General features: G+C 41.7%; 1 protein-coding gene across 7 annotated transcripts in view; it reads right to left on the bottom strand.

The window, feature by feature from the left end:
- Positions 1-20,614, bottom strand: part of ANK3 (ankyrin 3) — a 695,467-nt gene that overhangs the window by 207,515 nt on the left and 467,338 nt on the right. For 4 of the 7 annotated variants that reach the window (XM_044296178.1, XM_044296179.1, XM_044296182.1 and 1 more), the window contains 4 exons: positions 20,306-20,404; positions 12,056-12,154; positions 9,675-9,860; positions 4,360-4,458 (listed from right to left, as the gene is read on the bottom strand). In XM_044296178.1, coding sequence (XP_044152113.1) covers positions 4,360-4,458; positions 9,675-9,860; positions 12,056-12,154; positions 20,306-20,404 — 483 coding nt within the window. Of the gene's footprint in view, positions 1-4,359; positions 4,459-7,141; positions 7,166-9,674; positions 9,861-12,055; positions 12,155-20,305; positions 20,405-20,614 lie in introns of all 7 variants that reach the window. The other 3 variants (XM_044296177.1, XM_044296180.1, XM_044296181.1) reach the window with 1 other exon arrangement.

Here is a 20,614-nt window from a genome sequence, read left to right as displayed (position 1 = left end):
TAAGGAACGGCGCTGAAAATAGCTACTCGGAATATCCAAGTGTAGGATCACTTGTTTGGCAAGACTCTCCATGTTGGGAGGAAGGAGGATCGGGGTGAGGATTGTGTTGACCAGACTCTTGGCTACTGAGACTGGACTTGGTGGTAGACAGGGTGGTGCTTAACTGACTGAAAGCATTATCTTCTGCAATCCAACCGACCAACTGGTCGCACTGGTCTGACTTAGAGAGCGTTGTCCTATGCTGCCCTGCAAACTGGGACATGAAGCTAGGTATCGTAGATTGTTTTTCTTGTGCTCTGGCAGCAGGCACAGTTTCAAAGCGCCCAGGGCCACAGCCTCTGCGTGCACCATCAGCATCACGGCCACTTCCCTGTGCCTTACTGCTCTCCTTCTTCATATTAAATGTTATATATGCTTGAAAGTATGTCACATATACAGTAGCATAGGATTTGTAAGTGTATGCGCAAAAAAATAAAAAAAGATATTTAGGATGTGGAAATGTCACACAGGAGATATACCGCAGATAATGTTGCTGATGTCAGCAGCGACTAATATAAAATTAGAGGGAATGTCACAGGTATTTTGGATGTGGAAACATTACACAGGAGATGTACCCCAGGTAATGTCCCTGTCCACAGCGGACACCATCTACGGAAAAAGTACACTGGATGTCACAGATATTTTTGGGATGCGCACACGCTACACAGGAGATGTAGCGTAGATAATGTCGCTGTCTGCAGCGGCCTAACTATTGCTGATGTCAGCAGCGGCTAATATAAAATTACAGGGAATTTCACAGGTATTTTGGATGTGGAAACGTTACACAGGAGATGTAGCCCAGGTAATGTCACTGTCCGCAGCGGACATCATCTACGGAAAAAGTACACTGGATGTTACTGATATTTTTTGGATGTGCACACGTTACACAGGAGATGTAGCACAGCCAATGTCACTGTCCGCAGCGGACACCATCTATGGAAAAAGTACACTGGATGTCACAGATATTTTACAGATATTTTACAGGGAATGTCACAGGTATTTTGGATGTGAAAACGTTACACAGGAGATGTACCCCAGGTAATGTCACTGTCCACAGCGGACACCATCTACGGAAAAAGTACACTGGATGTCACAGATATTTTTGGGATGCGCACACGTTACACAGGAGATGTAGTGCAGAAAATGTCGCTGTCTGCAGCGGCCTAACTATTGCTGATGTCAGCAGCGTAGCAGGGAGGAGACTCGAGCATTGCTTTCGAGCACATGCGATATTCGTCCGAATACCGCCATGTGCCGAACATCGAGCTGCTCGAGCCGAACTTGTGTTCGGCCGAGCATGCTCGATCAACACTAATCATTATCCATTTAAAATAAACGGAAATCTTTCGGTTGTTACTAAGCCTCATAGTAGACTGACACCGCCTGTTCTGTAATGACCAGAGATCAGCAGTCATCTCATTAGCATAGCAGACTAGATGACAATGAAAGGCAACACCTATATACACAGATAGCACAGCATCCACCATTTTCAATAGGTGATGGTCACCACCAGGGGTGTATCTATCACGAGGCAAACAAGGCATTTGCCTAGGGTGGCACTTGCCAATGGGGTGGCAAAATGCCTTGTTTGCTTAGTGATAGTTACACAATATGCCCCAAAAAAATTTGCCCCTTGTCCGATCCGATCCTTCACTATACGGGCGGCATCGCCAACGCCACATAGTGAAGGAGTTGAAAGACTTACTTCCTCCTTCTCCTGACTTCCTCCCAACCCTCCCCTGCCTTTTGTGTCCACGCGTTGCCGTTGTGACGTCACACGGAGGTGGAGTCACGGGCCGGCAACGCTAGGGTGAGCCTTATCTCCTCAAAGTGCAGAATGGATCCTGCACACGGTCACCGCGAACACTGAGGCCAGGCCCCGGCCACCAATGCACTAATCACTGAGCCTGCTGTCTTCAAAAACTGTAAGTACTTAAATTACAGTAATTCACAAAAAAATCTATTACTTAGTTGTTTTATGGGATAAGGGGGTTGGTTAGATGGAGGAGAATTAGGGAGGGGTTAATACTGTACTATCTCTAGCTGCACATTGTTTAAAAAAAAAAAAAGTAATCTGTAAAATACATTTGTGTTAGAAGTTGTGCTTTTTTTTAATTTTTTGAATAATGATACAGCCATTTTATTTAATGTACTGTATTTGTGCTAATTTCTGTGCTGTTGGGGGGGGGGGGGGGGGTGAAGGGCAGTATTACACAATCTTTATATATTATTTATACATATACAGATTGTGTAATACTGCCCCTCACCCCCTCCAACCAACACAGAAATTAGCACAAATGTATTAAATAAAATGGCTGCCTGTATCAGTATTCTAAAAATTAAAAAAGCGCAACTTCTGACACACATACTTTGTATTTTACAGATTTTTTTTTTTTTTATACATCTGCAAAATACTAAATATTTGTGTCAAACTAGGAATGTGGATAGTTTATTTTTTTTAAATAACTTTAAGATGATAGACATTTTATTTTATTTCATACATACATTTGTGATTTTTTTCTTCTCTATATTCAAGGTGCACTATAATCACCAGAACTACAACAGCTAAATGTAGTAGTTCTGGTGTCTATATAATGTCTCTGCAGGCTTTTTAATGTAAACACTGCCTTTTCAGAAAAAAGGCAGTATTTACATTACTGTCTATGAATCCCTCTAGTGGCCACTCATCAGAGGTGCTTCCTAGTCCAGTGTTGCACAACGTGGTGCAAATGGTGGAGCCTAAAAAGGAAGGGGTGGGGGTTACAGTGGAAGGGGTTTGGTCTTGACAGGAAGGGGTGGGTCAAATTTATATTAGGGGGGTGCCCGAGTTTAGTCTCGCCTAGGGCAGTACAAAACCAAGATACACCACTGGTCACCACTCATCTCCTCCCCTTCCCCGCACAATGACCAGGTCACAGAGCATGTCTAGAACACTCTCCAATAGAAGTCAATGAGGGGCATTTACTAAAGTATTTATGCATTGCCACTATTGTGGCGTAGAAAAAGCCACAAATTATGGCACATGCTGTAACTGCACCATAATTTGCGACTTTCACTTGTCTCATTCCTTTTACAAGTGGTGAGAAAAGTGGGCGGACTCAGTGTGCACTGTGTAAAACAAACTTTTAGGGTCAGCCGATTCAGACACAACGCTTAGGTAAGTCCTACTGTCCAAATGTCCATCCATGGGTATCAGAGGACCCAGGGTGAGCCAAGAAAACATCCCCCATACCATTACTCCACTTGCCTGAACCTGACAGGAAGGATTCAAAGACTTGTGCTGCTTATGTCAGACTCTGGTCCTCCCATCAGTATCTGGATTCTTCCGACTAGGCTGTGTTTTTCCACTGCTCAGTGATCCCATTTTTGCATTACTGTATTTTGTCCACTGGAGTCTTGCTTGCCATTTGTTAATGGCCATGCAGCAGCACTATTCATTTCATTACTCAGCCGCACAGACCTGCGACTTCTGACTACATCACGGTCACATTTTGGCCACGGCTCGGCCATGCGGTGGCTGTGGTATCTTACAACACCCCTAACCATTAATAGAACAGTACAACTTGTACTTTATTTATTTATTTATTTATTTATATATTTTTTGCATTCTCCAAAAAAGTAAGAAGACTGCGATAGTTATACCAGTGGTACAGCAAGCCTAGAAGCCGCCATCAGATGTATCAGTGTCAGATGATTTTTTTCTCATTTATTCTGCCTTTTTTTTTAGGTTAATATCAAGGAAGTAAAGGATGAAGCATAACTACCTCATGACTTCAACAAAACTTAGTTAATGCTATATTTGACTCTGATTATTTTATGTAAATGGTTTATGTTATCTGATATCATCAGTCATTACTAGACCCAAAGCTGGACACATACTTTAGATAGCAGCCCTCCCGACCCCTAATACATATGGTCGAGCTAACCATACACGTGTTCAGAATGGCAGCGACTTATCTCTTCTCTGAACAAGAGGATTGAGCATGTTGAAATCCAATATCCTGATCCTTCTTTCACCTGATTTCTGCCATTGGAGGAAAGTTGAGACACATGATACACATTAGATGGCTAAACATTAATATTTAGGGTCAGTTTAAACAAGGTCCAGTGGCTCCATGGGAACAGAACCAAACAGAACTTACCCTTATCTGCCTCCATCATATGTACACCCTTAGATTGGAGTACTCAATGAAGATATAAAAGTATAGGAAGGAAAACACAGTACAGTAACAAAATCATATGGGAAGCACAATTGTGACCTTATGTTTCATGAACCATATAGTAATGTATCATTCATTTGGTACTTGATTATTGACTTACTCTGGCAGTGAAGTCCACAGCTGCTCCCCGGCTTATGAGCAAAGTTGCCACATTAATGTTCCCGTAATGTGCGGCTATGTGGAGGGGTGTGAAGCCACTCTGGAAAGACCAAACAAGAGCAATGTGAATTTTATGGCTAGGGCAATTTTAGGGATGGAATTCATATAAGCAATATCATAAGCAAAGGCAATACCTTCCAAAACCTGACACACACAAAACATTAACAGTGTCCTGATCAATAGTCTCTAATCTGCTGCATTTGACTAATTACTGGCAGTTTATCTGTCATTCTTCTCTAGTCCAGCATACGACTACTTATTATTAGTTTATTGCACTGCATAATACTCGTTTATTTTATCCCATAGTTCTAGATTATTGGATTACACAGCACTACATTATTCTATCACAAAGTTTTAGATTATTGGATTACACAGTTTTAGATTATTTTATCATATAGTACTAGATTGTTGGATTACATACTGTAGTACTCGTTTATTTTATCCCATAGTTCTAGATTATTGGATTATACACACTACATTATTCTATCACAAAGTTCTAGATTATTGGATTACATAGTACTAGTTTATCCTATCCCATAGAACTAGATTATTGGATTACATAGTTATCGATTATACTATCACATAGAACTAGATTATTGGATTACGTTGTACTAGATTATTCTATCACATAGTACTAGATTATTGTACTACATAGTACTAGTTTATGTATTGCATAGTACTAGATTAACAGATTACATGGTATTAGTATATTGTATAAAGCTAAATGGAAGCACAGTGTAATAGGTTACTTAAAGGTTATGTATACCTTTGAGGGCAATTATTTTTTGAATTGGTCTTTATTTAAAAAAAATATTGAGCAGTTTTGTCACAACAGTTTTTCTAGCTGTGTGAATGGTACTTTCACTTTGTAATAAACCTTATCTCTACATTACTAAGAGGTCAGAAAATCTTATTTAAGCCATAACCTTATCAGTAAGATAATGATTGAGCTTTAATGGATGTTTATAAGGGCAGATAGCAGAGACAAGGAACCTGGAGAGAAATACAGATCCTGTTACTAGATAAATCAGCCATGTTCAGAGAAAAGGGATCAACATTTTTAATAAAGACCAATTAAAAAAAAGATTTTTAGCTCAAAATGAGTATAATGCAATAATAAAAAAATTGCACCCAAAGGTGTGCATAGCCTTTAAGGGATTTTGCCAGGTTTAATAGTTAACTACAGAATAGGGCATAATTACCACATCTGTCTAACCACTGGGACCCCTACAATTGCAACACTGGGAGTCCTGTCCCCCTGTCTGAATGGAACAACAGGTCAAGCAGGCTACTCCATTCATTCTCTTTGGGATGATTGGAAGTTGATGAGCACTGTACAGTATATATAACTCACCATAATCTTTTAGTTGGGACTCAGATTTAGGTTTTTGCTTATTTTCTGATCACAGAGGGTCGGATTGGCCCACCAGAGTCTTAAAGGATCCTCTAATAGGTCCAGGCTCAGACTCCAAAGATCCAGCAGAAGAAAACCGCAGGCTTAACAAAGTGGGAATATACATATAAATCTGCCTAAAAGGGGTATTCCCACTGTAGCGATGTATGGCATATTCACAGTATATAATAAATAATATACAAATATCAGATCAATTTGGGTCTAAAGATGTGGATCACTTGTCCCACTTGGTGACCATTCATTCCTATGGGAGTTTAGAAAGCAGATAAGTGGGACCACCACTTAGAAGATATGTGTGGCTCCCAGAGGTGGGAACCATATGTCAGGATAACAATTACTTGTGTGTAGTGATCCCTCATTTACATTTAATAGCAACAATGCTGCTATTTTACATACTGGAGCCTGACTATGTAGTCTACTTAACAACCCATATATGTAACATACATGATGGTCACATATGGTGTGCTTGTCTATATGGATGAGATACATACATTGTACATCTATTGATGGGCCATGATCTCAGAGATCATCACCAGGTGACTGAATTTTAACATATTATGTGTCATGTTCCCTCTATGTTCTTCTTTGGGGTCAAGTTCCTGAATTCACTTTTGGAAGTCAAAATGAGGATTTAATTAAAAAAAGAGAAGTCAGATCTATCTGATTTTGGGTTCCAAAACTGCGTGAAGAAACCTGACCATGTGGCCCTACCCTTAGCATATCCTTACATTGGTGGCCTCCAAGTTGTGCTCCTCACATCCGGGGTGACCATTTAGACATGTCATTGTGGCATTGACCATTTACTAGGAACTTCAGACTAACACCATGCAATCAGCCTTCAATTCATCCTTCAAACAATGTCTCTTATAAACTAGATGCAATTGTTAAAGAGGTAGCAAACATTTCAGCCATGCTAGCCGGTAAAGGGCTTTATAAGTGAGGTTCTGCCAAGGTCTGGTAGAGATCACTGGTTTGCTGACACCAGGTAAGTGCAAGTGTCATGCAGAAAAGCCTAATAGAAAAAACAGTCTAGGAAGCAGTGTGTCAGGACTGTCTCCAGCTTGGACCAAGCCAATCAAATATTAACGAGGACGCCACCAGCGTTATGTGACATGCCGAGAATTTATCGTTCCGCTGTCGTTCTTTACTGCAGACAGCCCAGTTTACAGTATTGCCTCCTATTGCACATGCTACCTTAAAGTCTAAAGCAAATCAATACTACATAGGAGGCAACACAAAGAAGATAAGGAGAAAGCAGCGGCAGTGCTAGAGTATGAGCAAGTGACTGCGTGTACATATATATATATACCTCTGTTGTCCTATTCACCATCACCTATGTTTACACATTGGGAAGCACAGAAGGGGAAAAGAATGAATGGTTAGTCCACCAGTGATGATATGGATGACAATGACTTGATGATCATAGTATGGGGTGTGGGGTGATCACAAGGCAGGCACAGAAGAGGCGTTACATCTTAAAGATGCGTATTAGCAAGTAATTCTGCAGGCCTTATCATGTAGGTTAGACAGAACCTGCTATGGTGTGATACTACTAGGGTGTTATGTTATACTAGATTAGCGTGTCCCTATGGTATCAAAACTGTAATTTACAGATTGATTTATAATCTAAGGGCAAAGGTGCAAGGCACAAAACGGGTCATGTAAGATGGTACGAAACTAAGGTGGCCCCTTATCACAAAGCTGCACCTGCATTAGGCTTGGAGTCGACAGACACTGAGGTCGTCTACACAAAAAGTTCTACATTTTTCTTGGACAACCAGAAGGTAATGCTGGCTCCTGTCTCATTAATGGAGTATGATCCCTGAAGCTTACTGTGTGGAGGTTTCCCTTTAATTAAGAATACATTTTAAAAAAACAGGTTACAGGGAAAAGGTGAAAACTATTACTACAGTATAGTAATGGATTACAAACAACTACCATCCAGTGCAGAAATAACAGAACTGTCCAATGTCCTAATAAGACTGCCATATAGTGCACAAATACAATGCCGCTATACAGTGTCGTAATACTTCCCTAAATAACCAGGTTAATTTCATTTGATCCTGCAGAGAAGGGCTCAACAATCTCTAACACTCCAGCTAGTGTGAAAGTACAACTCCCAGCATGCACACTTGCTCGGCAATTCTCAAAACAACAATAAAAAGTGAATAGCGCATGCTGGGAGTTGTAGTTAAAACAACAACTAAAGTGCCTGAGATTGCTGACCTCTGCATCAAAGTCACGTGCGCCCCTAAAATGAACTGTTCTGGGGCCTTTCCTTTTTTTGCCCGTCCTATAACCCAGTGGCTCTACGCTGCCATAAATTTACCCTTTTTAAAGAACCATATGTTTATGGAATCCTTCATGATCAAAGAGCACCTGTCAGCAGGACCAACCCAATTCTAAAAGACATACTGCCTGGTAAGGTCGATCTTGTTAATTGAGAACAGTATCTGTCTTGTGAAAATCGGTTACAACCTTCCTGAGAAAATGGATTGTATTTTTTAAGCAAATGAGCTTCAGTCTACCAAGGGGTGTCGGCAGCACTGAAAAGTGGAGGCGCTGAGATGCGCGGAGGGGCTAGGCCCTCATTTCACTGAAGCCTCAACTGAAGTCTTTTTTTTTCTCTGGAATGACACAACCGATTTTCATAAGGGTGCTTTCACATTTGCGTTAAACTTTTCCGGCATAGAGTTCCGTTCTAGGGGCTCAATACCGGAAAAAAACTGATCAGTTTTATCCTAATGCATTCCGAATGGAGAGCAATCCGTTCAGGATGCATCAGTATGTCCTCAGTTCAGTCACTGTACATTTTCTTCGTCCAAAATTCCTGAACACTTGCTGGAATGCCGGATCCGGCCTTTTTTATATGGAAATGCATTAATGCTGGATCCGTCCCCAAGTGTTCGAAAAATGTGAAAAAGATAAATACTGGATCCGTTTTTCCGGATGACAACCGGAGAGATGTATCTGGTATTGCAATGCATTTGTGAGACGGATCTGCATCCGGCTCCGTCTACAAATGGTATCCGTTTGCATACAGATTGCAGGATCCAGCAATGCAAGTGTGAAAGTACACAAAGACAGATATCATTTAAATCACCAGGATCAACCCTATTGGGCAGTATGCTTGGTTTAATGGGGTTGATCCTGCCGACAGGTGCTCTTTAAAGCCTGTGCTATGCTGGTGGAGCTTCTTCAAACCATTATGTGAATTGCATGTGGTATAGTCTGGCACTTTTATAGGCTTAGGTCACCTACGGGTTAGGGTTACTGATGTGTGCCAATACTACCGCAAGATAGGTTCATCCACTGGGTAAATTGTACAAATGTGCAATATGCAGAATATCTCTATAGATAATACCAGCTGCTGTGCCCATCCATAAAAGACCCACGTGCCATACAAATATATGTTTCTGCTAGTTCAGTGTGCCTGTAGTTGGCTTAGGTTTTTTGATACCTCCACTATAGTTGTTCACCATGTCTGTCATACTACTCTATGTCAGATACCATGCGCTTTTCCAATCATGTGTGTGTGTCCTCTAATACAGTTTTTGCATCTGAGAGGTGCTGACGTTAGCAGATAGTGTTGGCACATGCACTGCACAAACTAAAAGTAGATAATAAGAAATCAACTTAACTGGCAACTTAAAATTGTGCCCAGAAACTTTTAGAACAGAAAGACTAAGTAAACCAAATTGTATGTTTGGGTGGAAGCGATGGAGATTAATAGAAGGAAGGGCTTGCAATGCTTCTTTGGGAGATGCTTTGCTGGAAGATATCTGACTGTATTATAACATGCACACTATTGCATCTCTGAAAACCACGCTAAGACAACAAACCTTGGATTCCACGTCAGCATTGTGGTCATTCTGCAAGAGAAGAGCTGCTGCTTTCGTGTCGTCCTTCCGGGCAGCAATGTGTAGAGCCGGCAGTCGGACTTTTCCTTTTGTGTCATTTTCAAGAAGAAGAGAAACCACTTGGTCATGGCCTTGTTGAAGGGCAACTGCCAGAGGTGTGAACCCATCCTGAGGAAGCAAACAAGTTCATTTCAAATTAAGAAGAAAAAAAACCTACAGCCATCGACACTGAAGATGTCCTTCATGTAAAGCAGGGGTAGCTAGGGTAGAGAGTACAACTTAACCTAGGGAAGGCTCAACCTAAACAAAAATATAACGTAAGCTGCTAAGATGGCAGTAAGCAGTATTATAAAGATGAATGTCCAGGTCATCATTTTTAAAAAGAAGTTCTTAAAGGACATTCCAGCTTTCTTCTACTGATGACCTATCCTGCAGATCCTCACCAATCTTTTTCGGGCATCCATCAGCACTGAAAACTAAACAGTGGATGAAGCTTGAAGCAGAAGGCTCTGTCCATGGTCATGCCAATATACTGCAGCTTGGTTTCCATTTACTTGACCGAAAGGATACAGTGGGATGCGAAAGTTTGGGCAACCTTGTTAATCGTCATGATTTTCCTGTATAAATCGTTGGTTGTTACGATAAAAAATGTCAGTTAAAAATATCATATCGGAGACACACACAGTGATATTTGAGAAGTGAAATGAAGTTTATTGGATTTACAGAAAGTGTGCTATAATTGTTTAAACAAAATTAGGCAGGTGCATAAATTTGGGCACTGTTGTCATTTTATTGATTCCAAAACTTTTTAATTATTGGAACTCAAATGGCTTGGTAAGCTCAGTGACCCCTGACCTACATACACAGGTGAATCCAATTATGAGAAAGAGTATTTAAGGGGGTCAAGTTTCCCTCCTCTTTTAATTTTCTCTGAAGAGTAGCAACATGGGGGTCTTAAAACAACTCTCAAATGACCTGAAGACAAATATTGTTCACCATCATGGTTTAGGGGAAGGATACAGAAAGCTGTCTCAGAGATTTCAGCTGTCTGTTTCCACAATTAGGAACATATTGAGGAAATGGAAGACCACAGGCTCAGTTCAAGTTAAGGCTCGAAGTGGCAGACCAAGAAAAATCTCAGATAGACAGAAGCGACGAATGGTGAGAACAGTCAGAGTCAACCCACAGACCAGCACCAAAGACCTACATCATCTAGCTGCAGATGGAGTCACTGTGCATCGTTCAACTATTCGGCGCACTTTACACAAGGAGATGCTGTATGCGAGAGTGATGCAGAGGAAGCCTTTTCTCCGCCCACAGCACAAAAAGTGCCACTTGAGGTGGGCTAAAGCACATTTGGACAAGCCAGCTTCATTTTGGAATAAGGTGCTGTGGACTGATGAAACTAAAATTGAGTTATTTGGCCATAACAAGGGGCGTTATGCATGGAGGAAAAAGAACACAGCATTCCAAGAAAAACACCTGCTACCTACAGTAAAATATTGTGGTGGTTCCATCATGCTGTGGGGCTGTGTGGTCAGTGCAGAGACTGGGAATCTTGTCAAAGTTGAGGGACACATGGATTCCACTCAGTATCAGCAGATTCTGGAGAGCAATGTCCAGCAATCAGTGACAAAGCTGAAGCTGCGCCGGGGCTGGATCTTTCAACAAGACAACGACCCTAAACACTGCTCAAAATCCACTAAGGCATTTATGCAGAGGAACAAGTACAACGTTCTGGAATGGCCATCTCAGTAACCAGACCTAAATATAATTGAAAATCTGTGGTGTCTTCGGAAGCCATCAAACCTGAATGAACTAAATATGTTTTGTAAAGAGGAATGGTCCAAAATACCTTCAACCAGAATCCAGACTCTCATTGGAACCTACAGGAAGCATTTAGAGGCTGTAATTTCTGCAAAAGGAGGATCTACTAAATATTGATTTCATTTCTTTTTTGTGGTGCCCAAATGTATGCACCTGCCTAATTTTGTTTAAACAATTATAGCACACTTTCTGTAAATCCAATAAACTTCATTTCACTTCTCAAATATCACTTTGTGTGTCTCCTATATGATATATTTAACTGACATTTTTTATCGTAACAACCAACGATTTATACAGGAAAATAATGACGATTAACAAGGTTGCCCAAACTTTCGCATCCCACTGTAGGTCATTAGTATGAATAAGCTGGAATACCTCTTTAAATATTATACAACCACGTCCATAAACAGTAAAACTAGACTAGACATTGTGTACAGTATGTTTTCTGATGTCACATGGACTTTGAATCAGGATATCATCTTACCATGGCATTAAAAAGCCCATTCAGGAACAATTTGCCCAAGTACAACTCTTACCTCCGTCGCAAGACTTTGACTTGCTCCATTGTCTAGCAAAAATTTTACAACGTCCAAGTGGTTCTCCTGTGCTGCCATATACAGCGGAGTGAAGCCATTCTAAAAGAAAAATAATCATACAAAATGAATACTTTGTATTATGCTCTATGCTATTGTGTACTGTACTGTACAATGCAATTGCATCTCTTGGATGTAGATATGCCCCTAGAGAAGTGATTCCCATTCTTTTTACCATTAGGGAATTAATTAAAAATCTTTCCCTTCGCACCTCAAAGAAACGTTGTGTAGGGGCTGGTAAAGCATTCTCTAATTCTATATTCTGGCTAAGAATTAGTTGACAGCTTTGCCACCATGTGGAGCCTCTGGGGTTGAATTCTTATTTTAATCCCTACTGCCTTTGTCTTCTGGGCAAATCCTGGTTAGGTTGTGGAACGCTGTCCTACAGGTTGACAGACTTTTTATTTTTTCTGCACAACTTATGCCAAAACCATGGAAATCCAACATTTTTTATGGATAAATTGGAACACAATAATACATGATAGAGATTATAGGTAATACATGTCTATAGCTCAGAATACTGATAAGAACTCATTACCAGCATTTACCATGAGCTGTATAATGATGATAATTACCACCAAAATAATCTAGTCAAGTACCATCAGCCTTAAAAAAATCATGGCCACGTTTATGTTTGTTCACAGACAGAGGAAAAAAAGTCGGCTATTTTTACAGACTGTCCAAAAATTTCTAGACGGTTGGCAACCCTGCTTGACAGCTGTCATCCCATGGTTCATATAGAAGAAGAAGTCAGTAGAGCTGATGGTATACGAACGATAATGTACTACATTACGTTTATATTAATTGTGAGTAACCAGGTGACAACTTAAGGACCCTTACATGGGCCAAGAATAACAGAGATTATTGCTAACGAGTTTTCATAGTAACACTTGTTAGCGATGATCGGGCGGTGTACATGTACTCCCGATTACCCGATGACCAAGCAAAACGCTCCTTCGTCAGGTAATTGTTTGTGTGCATGTAAAAGTGATCGTTTACCGCCAGATCATGCTGTGTAAACATGATCTCCTGCCGGCAAACACTGAGTCTTTATGAGGAAGAGCGATAGCATTATTGATCGCTCCTCCCCATGCTCTGGAGGAGATCGCTGCCTGTAATAGCAGTGGTCTCCTCCGCTAGCGATAAGCAGATTGTTGGGATGGAACGCTTTATTCCTTACAATCTGCTGTAAGGCTGTGTAAAGCCACTTTTACCCATACTCTACTTCCCTCTGACCCTCTGATAGCTCTAACCCACTTAAAGGTGTATTGGACTACCCGATTTTCTGGCAGATGATCGCTAACGAATGTTCCTATGACCATATGGCAGTCTAATACTACCTCCAAATGCCTGATGAACAGCAAACACTCACTCAACGGACAACTGTGATTTTTAAGCATGCTTAAAAATCACAATGGTGCCAGAGGCAGATCAAGCTGTGTAATAGCGATCTGCCGCCGGCACACCGCTGCCCTGCATGAGGACGAGTGATGGCATAGCGATCACTCCTCCCCATGCCACGGAGTAGATCACTGCATGTAATAGCAGCGGTGTCCTCTGCCAGCTATCTGACAATTGCCGGGGGGAAAGCTTCCCTCCCAACAATCGTTTGTGGCATTGGGGTGTCTAATACACCCTTAAGGTTTGTTTTAATCCAAGAAATGATTTCATGTCCAATAAAAAGTTCTACTGTTAAAAAAAAAAAATTCTGATACATTTGCTCGAGACTTTTCATAGGAAATCACATGATGCACTGCATGGGAAGGAATGCCGTAGGCTTCAGTTTGTCCTTGCTATTGGTTATGTTACTCTGACCCCTTTTAGGGACCATGGGCAAGGTCTGGCTGTAAAAATGTATTTTTCTGCAAAAGACTTCCTCTAGTGTATGAGAAAGTGGTACTATATATGCAAATGCTCCTAAGCGCAGTTAATGCAGTAGACACCAGGACTGTCATCATTAAAGGGGTTGTCCCATAAAAGATATTCTACCTTTTTCATACTGCACCTAGAGCTGAAGTTTTTTGTAATTGTATGTTATTCAAAATTTGGCATAGCCGCTGAGCTGTTCAATAAGATTCATCTGCATGTTGCCACCTGTTCGTTCTTTTCCATATTTCTATGTCCACCTCAGTAACATTGCTGAGGTGGTCGCAGATTACCTTTTTCATTCTTCAGCTGCCTCTATCCCTATCTTCTGCTGTGACAGTTACAGGGAGACAACAGCAGCAGAAAGAACATGACCCCTGAGAAAGGACATGCCCACTGAGTTGTGATAGGGAGAGAGACCTGCAGCAGAAAGAACACGCTACCTGAGCAGCTAGCATCTAGCAGAGCAATTGTAGTGATGAGTGGGGAGATCTCTGGACCCATGTGAGGACAGGGCTGGTTCTAGCTTTGTTAGAAAGAGATTGTCATGTTCTATATGATGTATGTTTTTATTTTTTTACATTATGCATGGTATAACCCCTTTGACTGTGGATGCAACCATTTAAGGACATTTTGGGCTCATGCACATGACTATATTTTTTGTCAGCATCTGATCCAGATTTTTTGCAGATCAGATGCAGACCCATTAATTTCAATGGGGCCACAAAGAATCCATCCATATATCTGTTCCACGGCTCAGCAAAAAGTATAGAACATGTTCTATTCTTGTCCATATTGCAGATGTGTGTAGGCATTTGTGCAATAGTGCCGTACACGCAATATGGGAGGTGCGGCAGGTATCCGTGTTTTGCAGATCTTTGGTTTCCGGCAGGGGCGTCATTAGGTCAAAACATTCGTGGCTGGAGCCCTGGATGTTTTGTCCAGTGCCCCGAATGTTTATGCTGGTGGGAAAGTTATTTTTATTAGGCTATTCCTAGCCGTCTGGGCAATCCCACAGTCATCCCCCAGCCCCCCTTGTACTTGTTCTGCTACTTGCAGGCTGCGCGGGCATGAGCTCAGAACTTCAGTCACTTCGGTCCGCAATTCTGTTCTGCGGCGCATGATCCCGCGAGACCTGCCGCGGGAGGTCACGGGTCTCACGGGATCACACACAGCAGAACAGAATTGCTGAGAGAAGTGACTGAAGTTCTGAGCTCATGCCCGCGCAGCCTGCAAGTAGCGCAACAAGTACAAGGGGAGTTGATGGGTCCCAACTTCTGTGATTAGTTTATAGTTGAGGGGTTTGCTTAATTTTAAATTAGGCTGACCATAGGTTAGGATGATCTGTGGGGTTGCCCAGGTGGCTAGGCCCTTCACTGTAGTTATTAACCCCTTTCAGCAGTCCCCCATTCACTGAAGGGGGACTGCTGAAAGGGATTAATAACTACTGTGAAGGCCCACCCACCGGTGGTGATGAGGGCGTGGCTTCATGGAGTGGTGGCGTGGCTTCACGTAGGCTCATGCCCCGGATGTCTTCAGATCCTAGCAACACCCCTGGTTTGCGGACTAAAATGGATAAAGTCATATACATGAGGCCTTAAAGTATAAAACAACTGTCATCGTCTTTTGCTTCATGTCTGGTCGGTCACTTTAGCTGGTCATCAAGATGCATGTTTTAAGAAATTTCCAGTTCTAAAACCTTTCAAAAAGACCACTGAGAAGTCCACCCCTTTATGCAGACCAGATTTTCAATTTCACTATATAAACAATGAGTAAGATAAATCATGCAGTTATAGAAGACATTTGAAAATCCAAGAGTCAAAAACATACTACAGTATACATATACTGTATGTCATGTTATTTTATGCCATACCACACTGGGATCTAAAGTCAGAGCTAAGGGCCCAGTTTAATCTTTTCTAAGTGACACTGACATGTTCCTGACATGTTCTGCGCTTGGTTCTTGCCTCTGTGATTAAAATAAGATTAAGGGGAATACTGTGGAAAATTCCTGTAAGAGCCCTGATGTACGGTTTCAATGGAGAGATTAGCCAGGAATGTGTTTCATAGATTGTTAGGAGAAGCCATTACCTCACATTGGCTCAGATTGGGCAGATGGTGTCCAGATTCACCACATTCACTACATCACTCACCAAAAATGCCCACAGGATGAAGGTTTTGTATAGCTTTAAATATGGGAAAAACTGTTTATCGATCATTACCCAATGAACACAAGATTCTGGAAATCCATATCTCCCATACATCTATAAAAGGAGGAGCAGATCTTAAAGGGGTTTTTGGGCAGTTTTTTTTTTACTGATGACCTATCCTCAGCTGTTTAAGAAGGCAATGTAGCTCACAGTAGCGCCACGACCTTCTCTCAGCTCACCACGCACGGCTCTGTACATTGTATGGCTTTTGTACTTGGTATCACAGCTCAGCCCTATTCACTTCAATAGGACTGAGATGCGCCTAAGCCATATGACCGATGAACATGATGTCACTGGCCTACAAAAAGCTGAGAGAAGGCCGCAGCGCTATTACTGGGAGTAGTCAAAGTGCTGGGTGGGTGACTACTGCTCATGTTCCAGACTGAGTTTTGCCAGGCATAAAAACCAGCCAGCATTGCCAGGTGCGGAGGAGTACCTCCGTCTGACTGTGGAGCTCAGGGGGTCTGTGTGCTGTGATCTGAGGGCTGTGTTGGGATCCGCAGCTTGAGCCCGGCTGGAAGCTCAGATCCCTGTGAGGGTGAACAGGCCGCGTAATGCCTGCCTGTGGACTTGACAAAGCAGAACTTCCAACAGGGTGTGAAGTAACACCCAGAAGAAAAGGTGACTGTTTTGTGTATGAACTTTTCATGTGTGTGAACGATCACCAAGCAACTTGCGTTTTTGTTTTGCTTTATGCTACATGCACATGACTGTTGTGTGTTTTGCAGTCCACAAATTGCGGATCAACAAAACACGGATGGCGTCTGTGTGCGTTCCGCAACTTGCAGAACGGCACGGACAGCCATTAATATAACTGCCTGTTTTTGTCCGCGAAACGGACAAGAATAGGACAGGTTATATTTTTTTTGCGGACCACGGAACAGAGCAACGGATGCTGTTGCGCATTGAAGTAAATGTGTCCGCATCCAAGCCGGAAAAACTGCGGTTCGGATGCGGACCAAAACAAGGGCAGGATTATCGGGTTGAGAGGATTTTATATGCTGTTTGTCAACCTACTCTTGTGAGTATATTAAAGGAATTTTATGCAAAAGTGAATAGCGGTGTTGCACTATTGGAGTTTTTATGCTCTAGCAGATTACAAAAGAAACAAGAAAATCGGGACAGTTCTGTGAAAAGTGTGATTTTATGTGCCTAACTCCTACCTTCCCCAGTGAGTATAACAGCTGCAGCGCGTGTGAGGGGCCTATACAGTACTTTACTATTAGTACGCTGCCCTCCGCAGGAGCTGTAGTGGCAGGAGGAACTTTGGAATTTGGTGTTCGTTCAATACCTGTACAGCCGGATGATTCGAGATTAAGAAGATTGATTAGTGGATGTAAACAGTGTCAGGACCGGAAGATGGAGAGAGCGGAGGCAGTGGGGACCACCGAAGAGGCATTGAGCAGGCAAGTATGAATATTTTGTTTCAGGGGCCATGATGCAGGAACTTGTTAAAAATCATTTTTACTGAAAAACCCCTTTAAAGTGTAGTTATGTTTTTTCCCAATACAACCTCAACTTTGCAACCAATATTTGTAATTCATAATAAACACTTAATTAGTATCTGCAATATGTCAACTTTAAAGGACGTCTGTTGCATGGTCATAACTGCTGAAAGAGCTAGATTGGGACTGACGCAGTACACACATACTATTGTGGAGTTTTTATTATCAAGGATAGTGTGAATATGAACTTTTATTATGTCAGGCACTGCTCCTGCAGGTGCCCAGAAGGTGGAGTATCACTGTGACGTGCTCCCTTAGCCTGTACCTTCTGTTGTACCTTCTGGTTTGATGCTACAGGTGTCACTCAGAGCAGATGTGGAGTTGCAAACAGCCATTATTGCTCACTATAGAGAGAAGCACCACCTCCTGACACTTGCAGGAGTGGTGACCTGCAGAATAAAAGTTCATGTTCACACTACCCCTGATAACAAAAGCTCCACAAAAAGAATGTTTGTCTAGCTCTCCACAGCCTCTATCAAGCTCTGTCTGCAGTTATGCCTGTCCAAAACTGCTAACAGACTCCCATCAAAGGGATCTGTTTACCAAGACAGTCTACCTTAACATTTGGGGATCTGTACAATGACAAATCAAAGCTGAACTAGTGGGTGCAAAGCCACAAATTACAATCAGATACCCAGACATCAGCCCCAACCCCGAAATTTGGAAAAAGAGAATCCAGACCTTTCTCATTTGCACTTTAGCGGCCACTCAGATAAGCTATTAATCTACTCAAATCAGTTTGGGTGCTGCAGCTGTCATCCTCACATTAAACTAGCTTCCTCAAACAGCTGAACAAAGATCTGGAACAAGGCAACTACTGTAGGTGAGATGAAGGTCATGAAGGTCTCAGCAGCGTAGGGTTCTCGTAACTGTCAATCAAGTCATTAGGAGAGAGGGGATTTTAGTAACTGACACTGAATGCCTCCATAAGCTGGTTTTGCAATTTAATACGTTTCTGTAGCCAAGAAAAATGTTTCTGTCTGTTCTGCGCTTACACTCTCACTATCTCATTATCCATTTAGACCATGTAACAATGTAGTTTGCACAACTGTACTGAAGGACCAGCTCGGAGCTTGCCTGTGCAAGAACTTGCAACTGAAGCATGGCTACTAGAATCCTTAAAGGGTATTCCCAACTCAAAAAGTGATGGTGTATCATGAATGAGGTTTAACTTTGGGGACCCCCACTAACCCTTAGAATAAAGGGGCTACTCTTCTGTTTTAGTGTTCCTTGCTCTAAGTGCACCAAAAAAAAAAAAAAAGCATTCTTTTTCTTGATGTGGTCTGGAAATCTACACAGAAATTATCCACATCAATGGGAGCATCATACAAATGTGTGCCTAACGAGATCGAGGCCTTAAGGCTCCCATAGACATTAGTGTATTGCCTCCCAAACCTAGCCAACAGCCCAATGTGTGTGGGAAGCTCCCGACTTTCCCCTGGCAGATGATGTTGGGGAAGAGAAGGATCAGACTATTTTTACCGATCCTTTTGTTCCCCTGGGAGCTAAACTACTGCTAGAAGTGTCCGGTAGCAGCTTTCTCCACTCTCCCCATTGAATACACATACTTATTCAGCTGAACTGAACGTGGATGTGTATGGGAGAGTCGCGAGAGACAGCTGCAACAGCTATTGGATGTGTATGGCCGCGTTTTGGGTCATTTCACAAGATAAGATGATATAGAAGGAGAGATAGTTTAGTCCTATAGTATTTGGAGGCTTCCTAATTCTTTCTTGCATTGTTCTGTCAAGTTCTGATTTTAACGTGTTGCTCTACTTAACACAATGAAAAAAGAATACAGAATATATTTCCAGACTAGTTAGAAATCCAATGACTTGTGTCCTCTCATATGGCTGAATATTAATGTACAGTGGCCCACACAATAGTGGTTGGCAATCTCCCACGCTGGTGCCAGCTCAGCGTTTCTTTCACTGCTGACTTGACAAAGATTTTCCTTCTTCCCCAGTAATTTATGATAGATTTCTGACATTTAGTTCTCAGATATTATTTTGAGCGATGAGTAATAGATAAAAGTTCCTAGACTACACAAAGATTACTGCATTGTGTGTATATTTCTTAATGTATGAGATTTATTTTGACAGAAACTGTGAAATTGTTTCTAACACATCTCCAAGCAATGCTTAACTTTATGTTTTTGTGATACGTGTACCTATAACGGATGCTGCTTTTAGTGAGCTGTAGTCAATGCACATCATATTCTTTGAGGGTCTCGTTTTCCTTCATGTAAAGTCTGTGACTACATTCTTGGCACAGTGCTACACATCCTTCCTGTACCAGGAGAGTTACATACGTGAACATGGAACAGATTTTCTCAATTTAAACATGATTACCGGATCTCAGAATATTCTATTGGCCATAAGTTATTATGTTACAGGCCGTTGATTTCAAGGCACCACAAAACAAGCAAGGGTATTCATAGAGTCACACCATGGACTTGGATAGAAGGGGCTCAGTCCTGTCCATAGTGTGACATATATCTCTGTAGGCCTATATTATTTGTGCTTCCCCCCTCCCCCTTCTACGTATGCCACTACAAACAGGAAATCTATATTATCTATAAGCAAGTACATACAAAAAATTTCATAGCTTACCTGCGACTGTGCATTGACGTTTGCGCCATTTGTTACTAAAATTCTTACGACTTCTGTTTGTCCGGCCAGTGATGCTATGTGAAGTGCTGTGTTTCCTTTCTGTAAAAAGGAACATGAATAAAATATGACTTTTTTATATTATTCCAAACTATATTAAATTTAAAGGCTTAAATCTGAAAATAAAAACTGTTTTGCTACCTTAAAGCATTTCTCACAAATGATTTAAAGCAGTCGTAAATCTGTCCTAGAATGTGAGCAGGACTGGTGGCCTCCACTTGCAGAGCTCCCTAGGAGGGAGTGAGGGGACAC

This window comes from Bufo gargarizans, chromosome 6, assembly GCF_014858855.1.
Source record: "Bufo gargarizans isolate SCDJY-AF-19 chromosome 6, ASM1485885v1, whole genome shotgun sequence".
In the NCBI taxonomy this organism is placed as follows: Eukaryota; Metazoa; Chordata; class Amphibia; order Anura; family Bufonidae; genus Bufo; species Bufo gargarizans.
The sequence above is the reverse complement of the archived record's forward strand: the minus strand, read 5'-3'. Positions and strand labels throughout refer to the sequence as shown.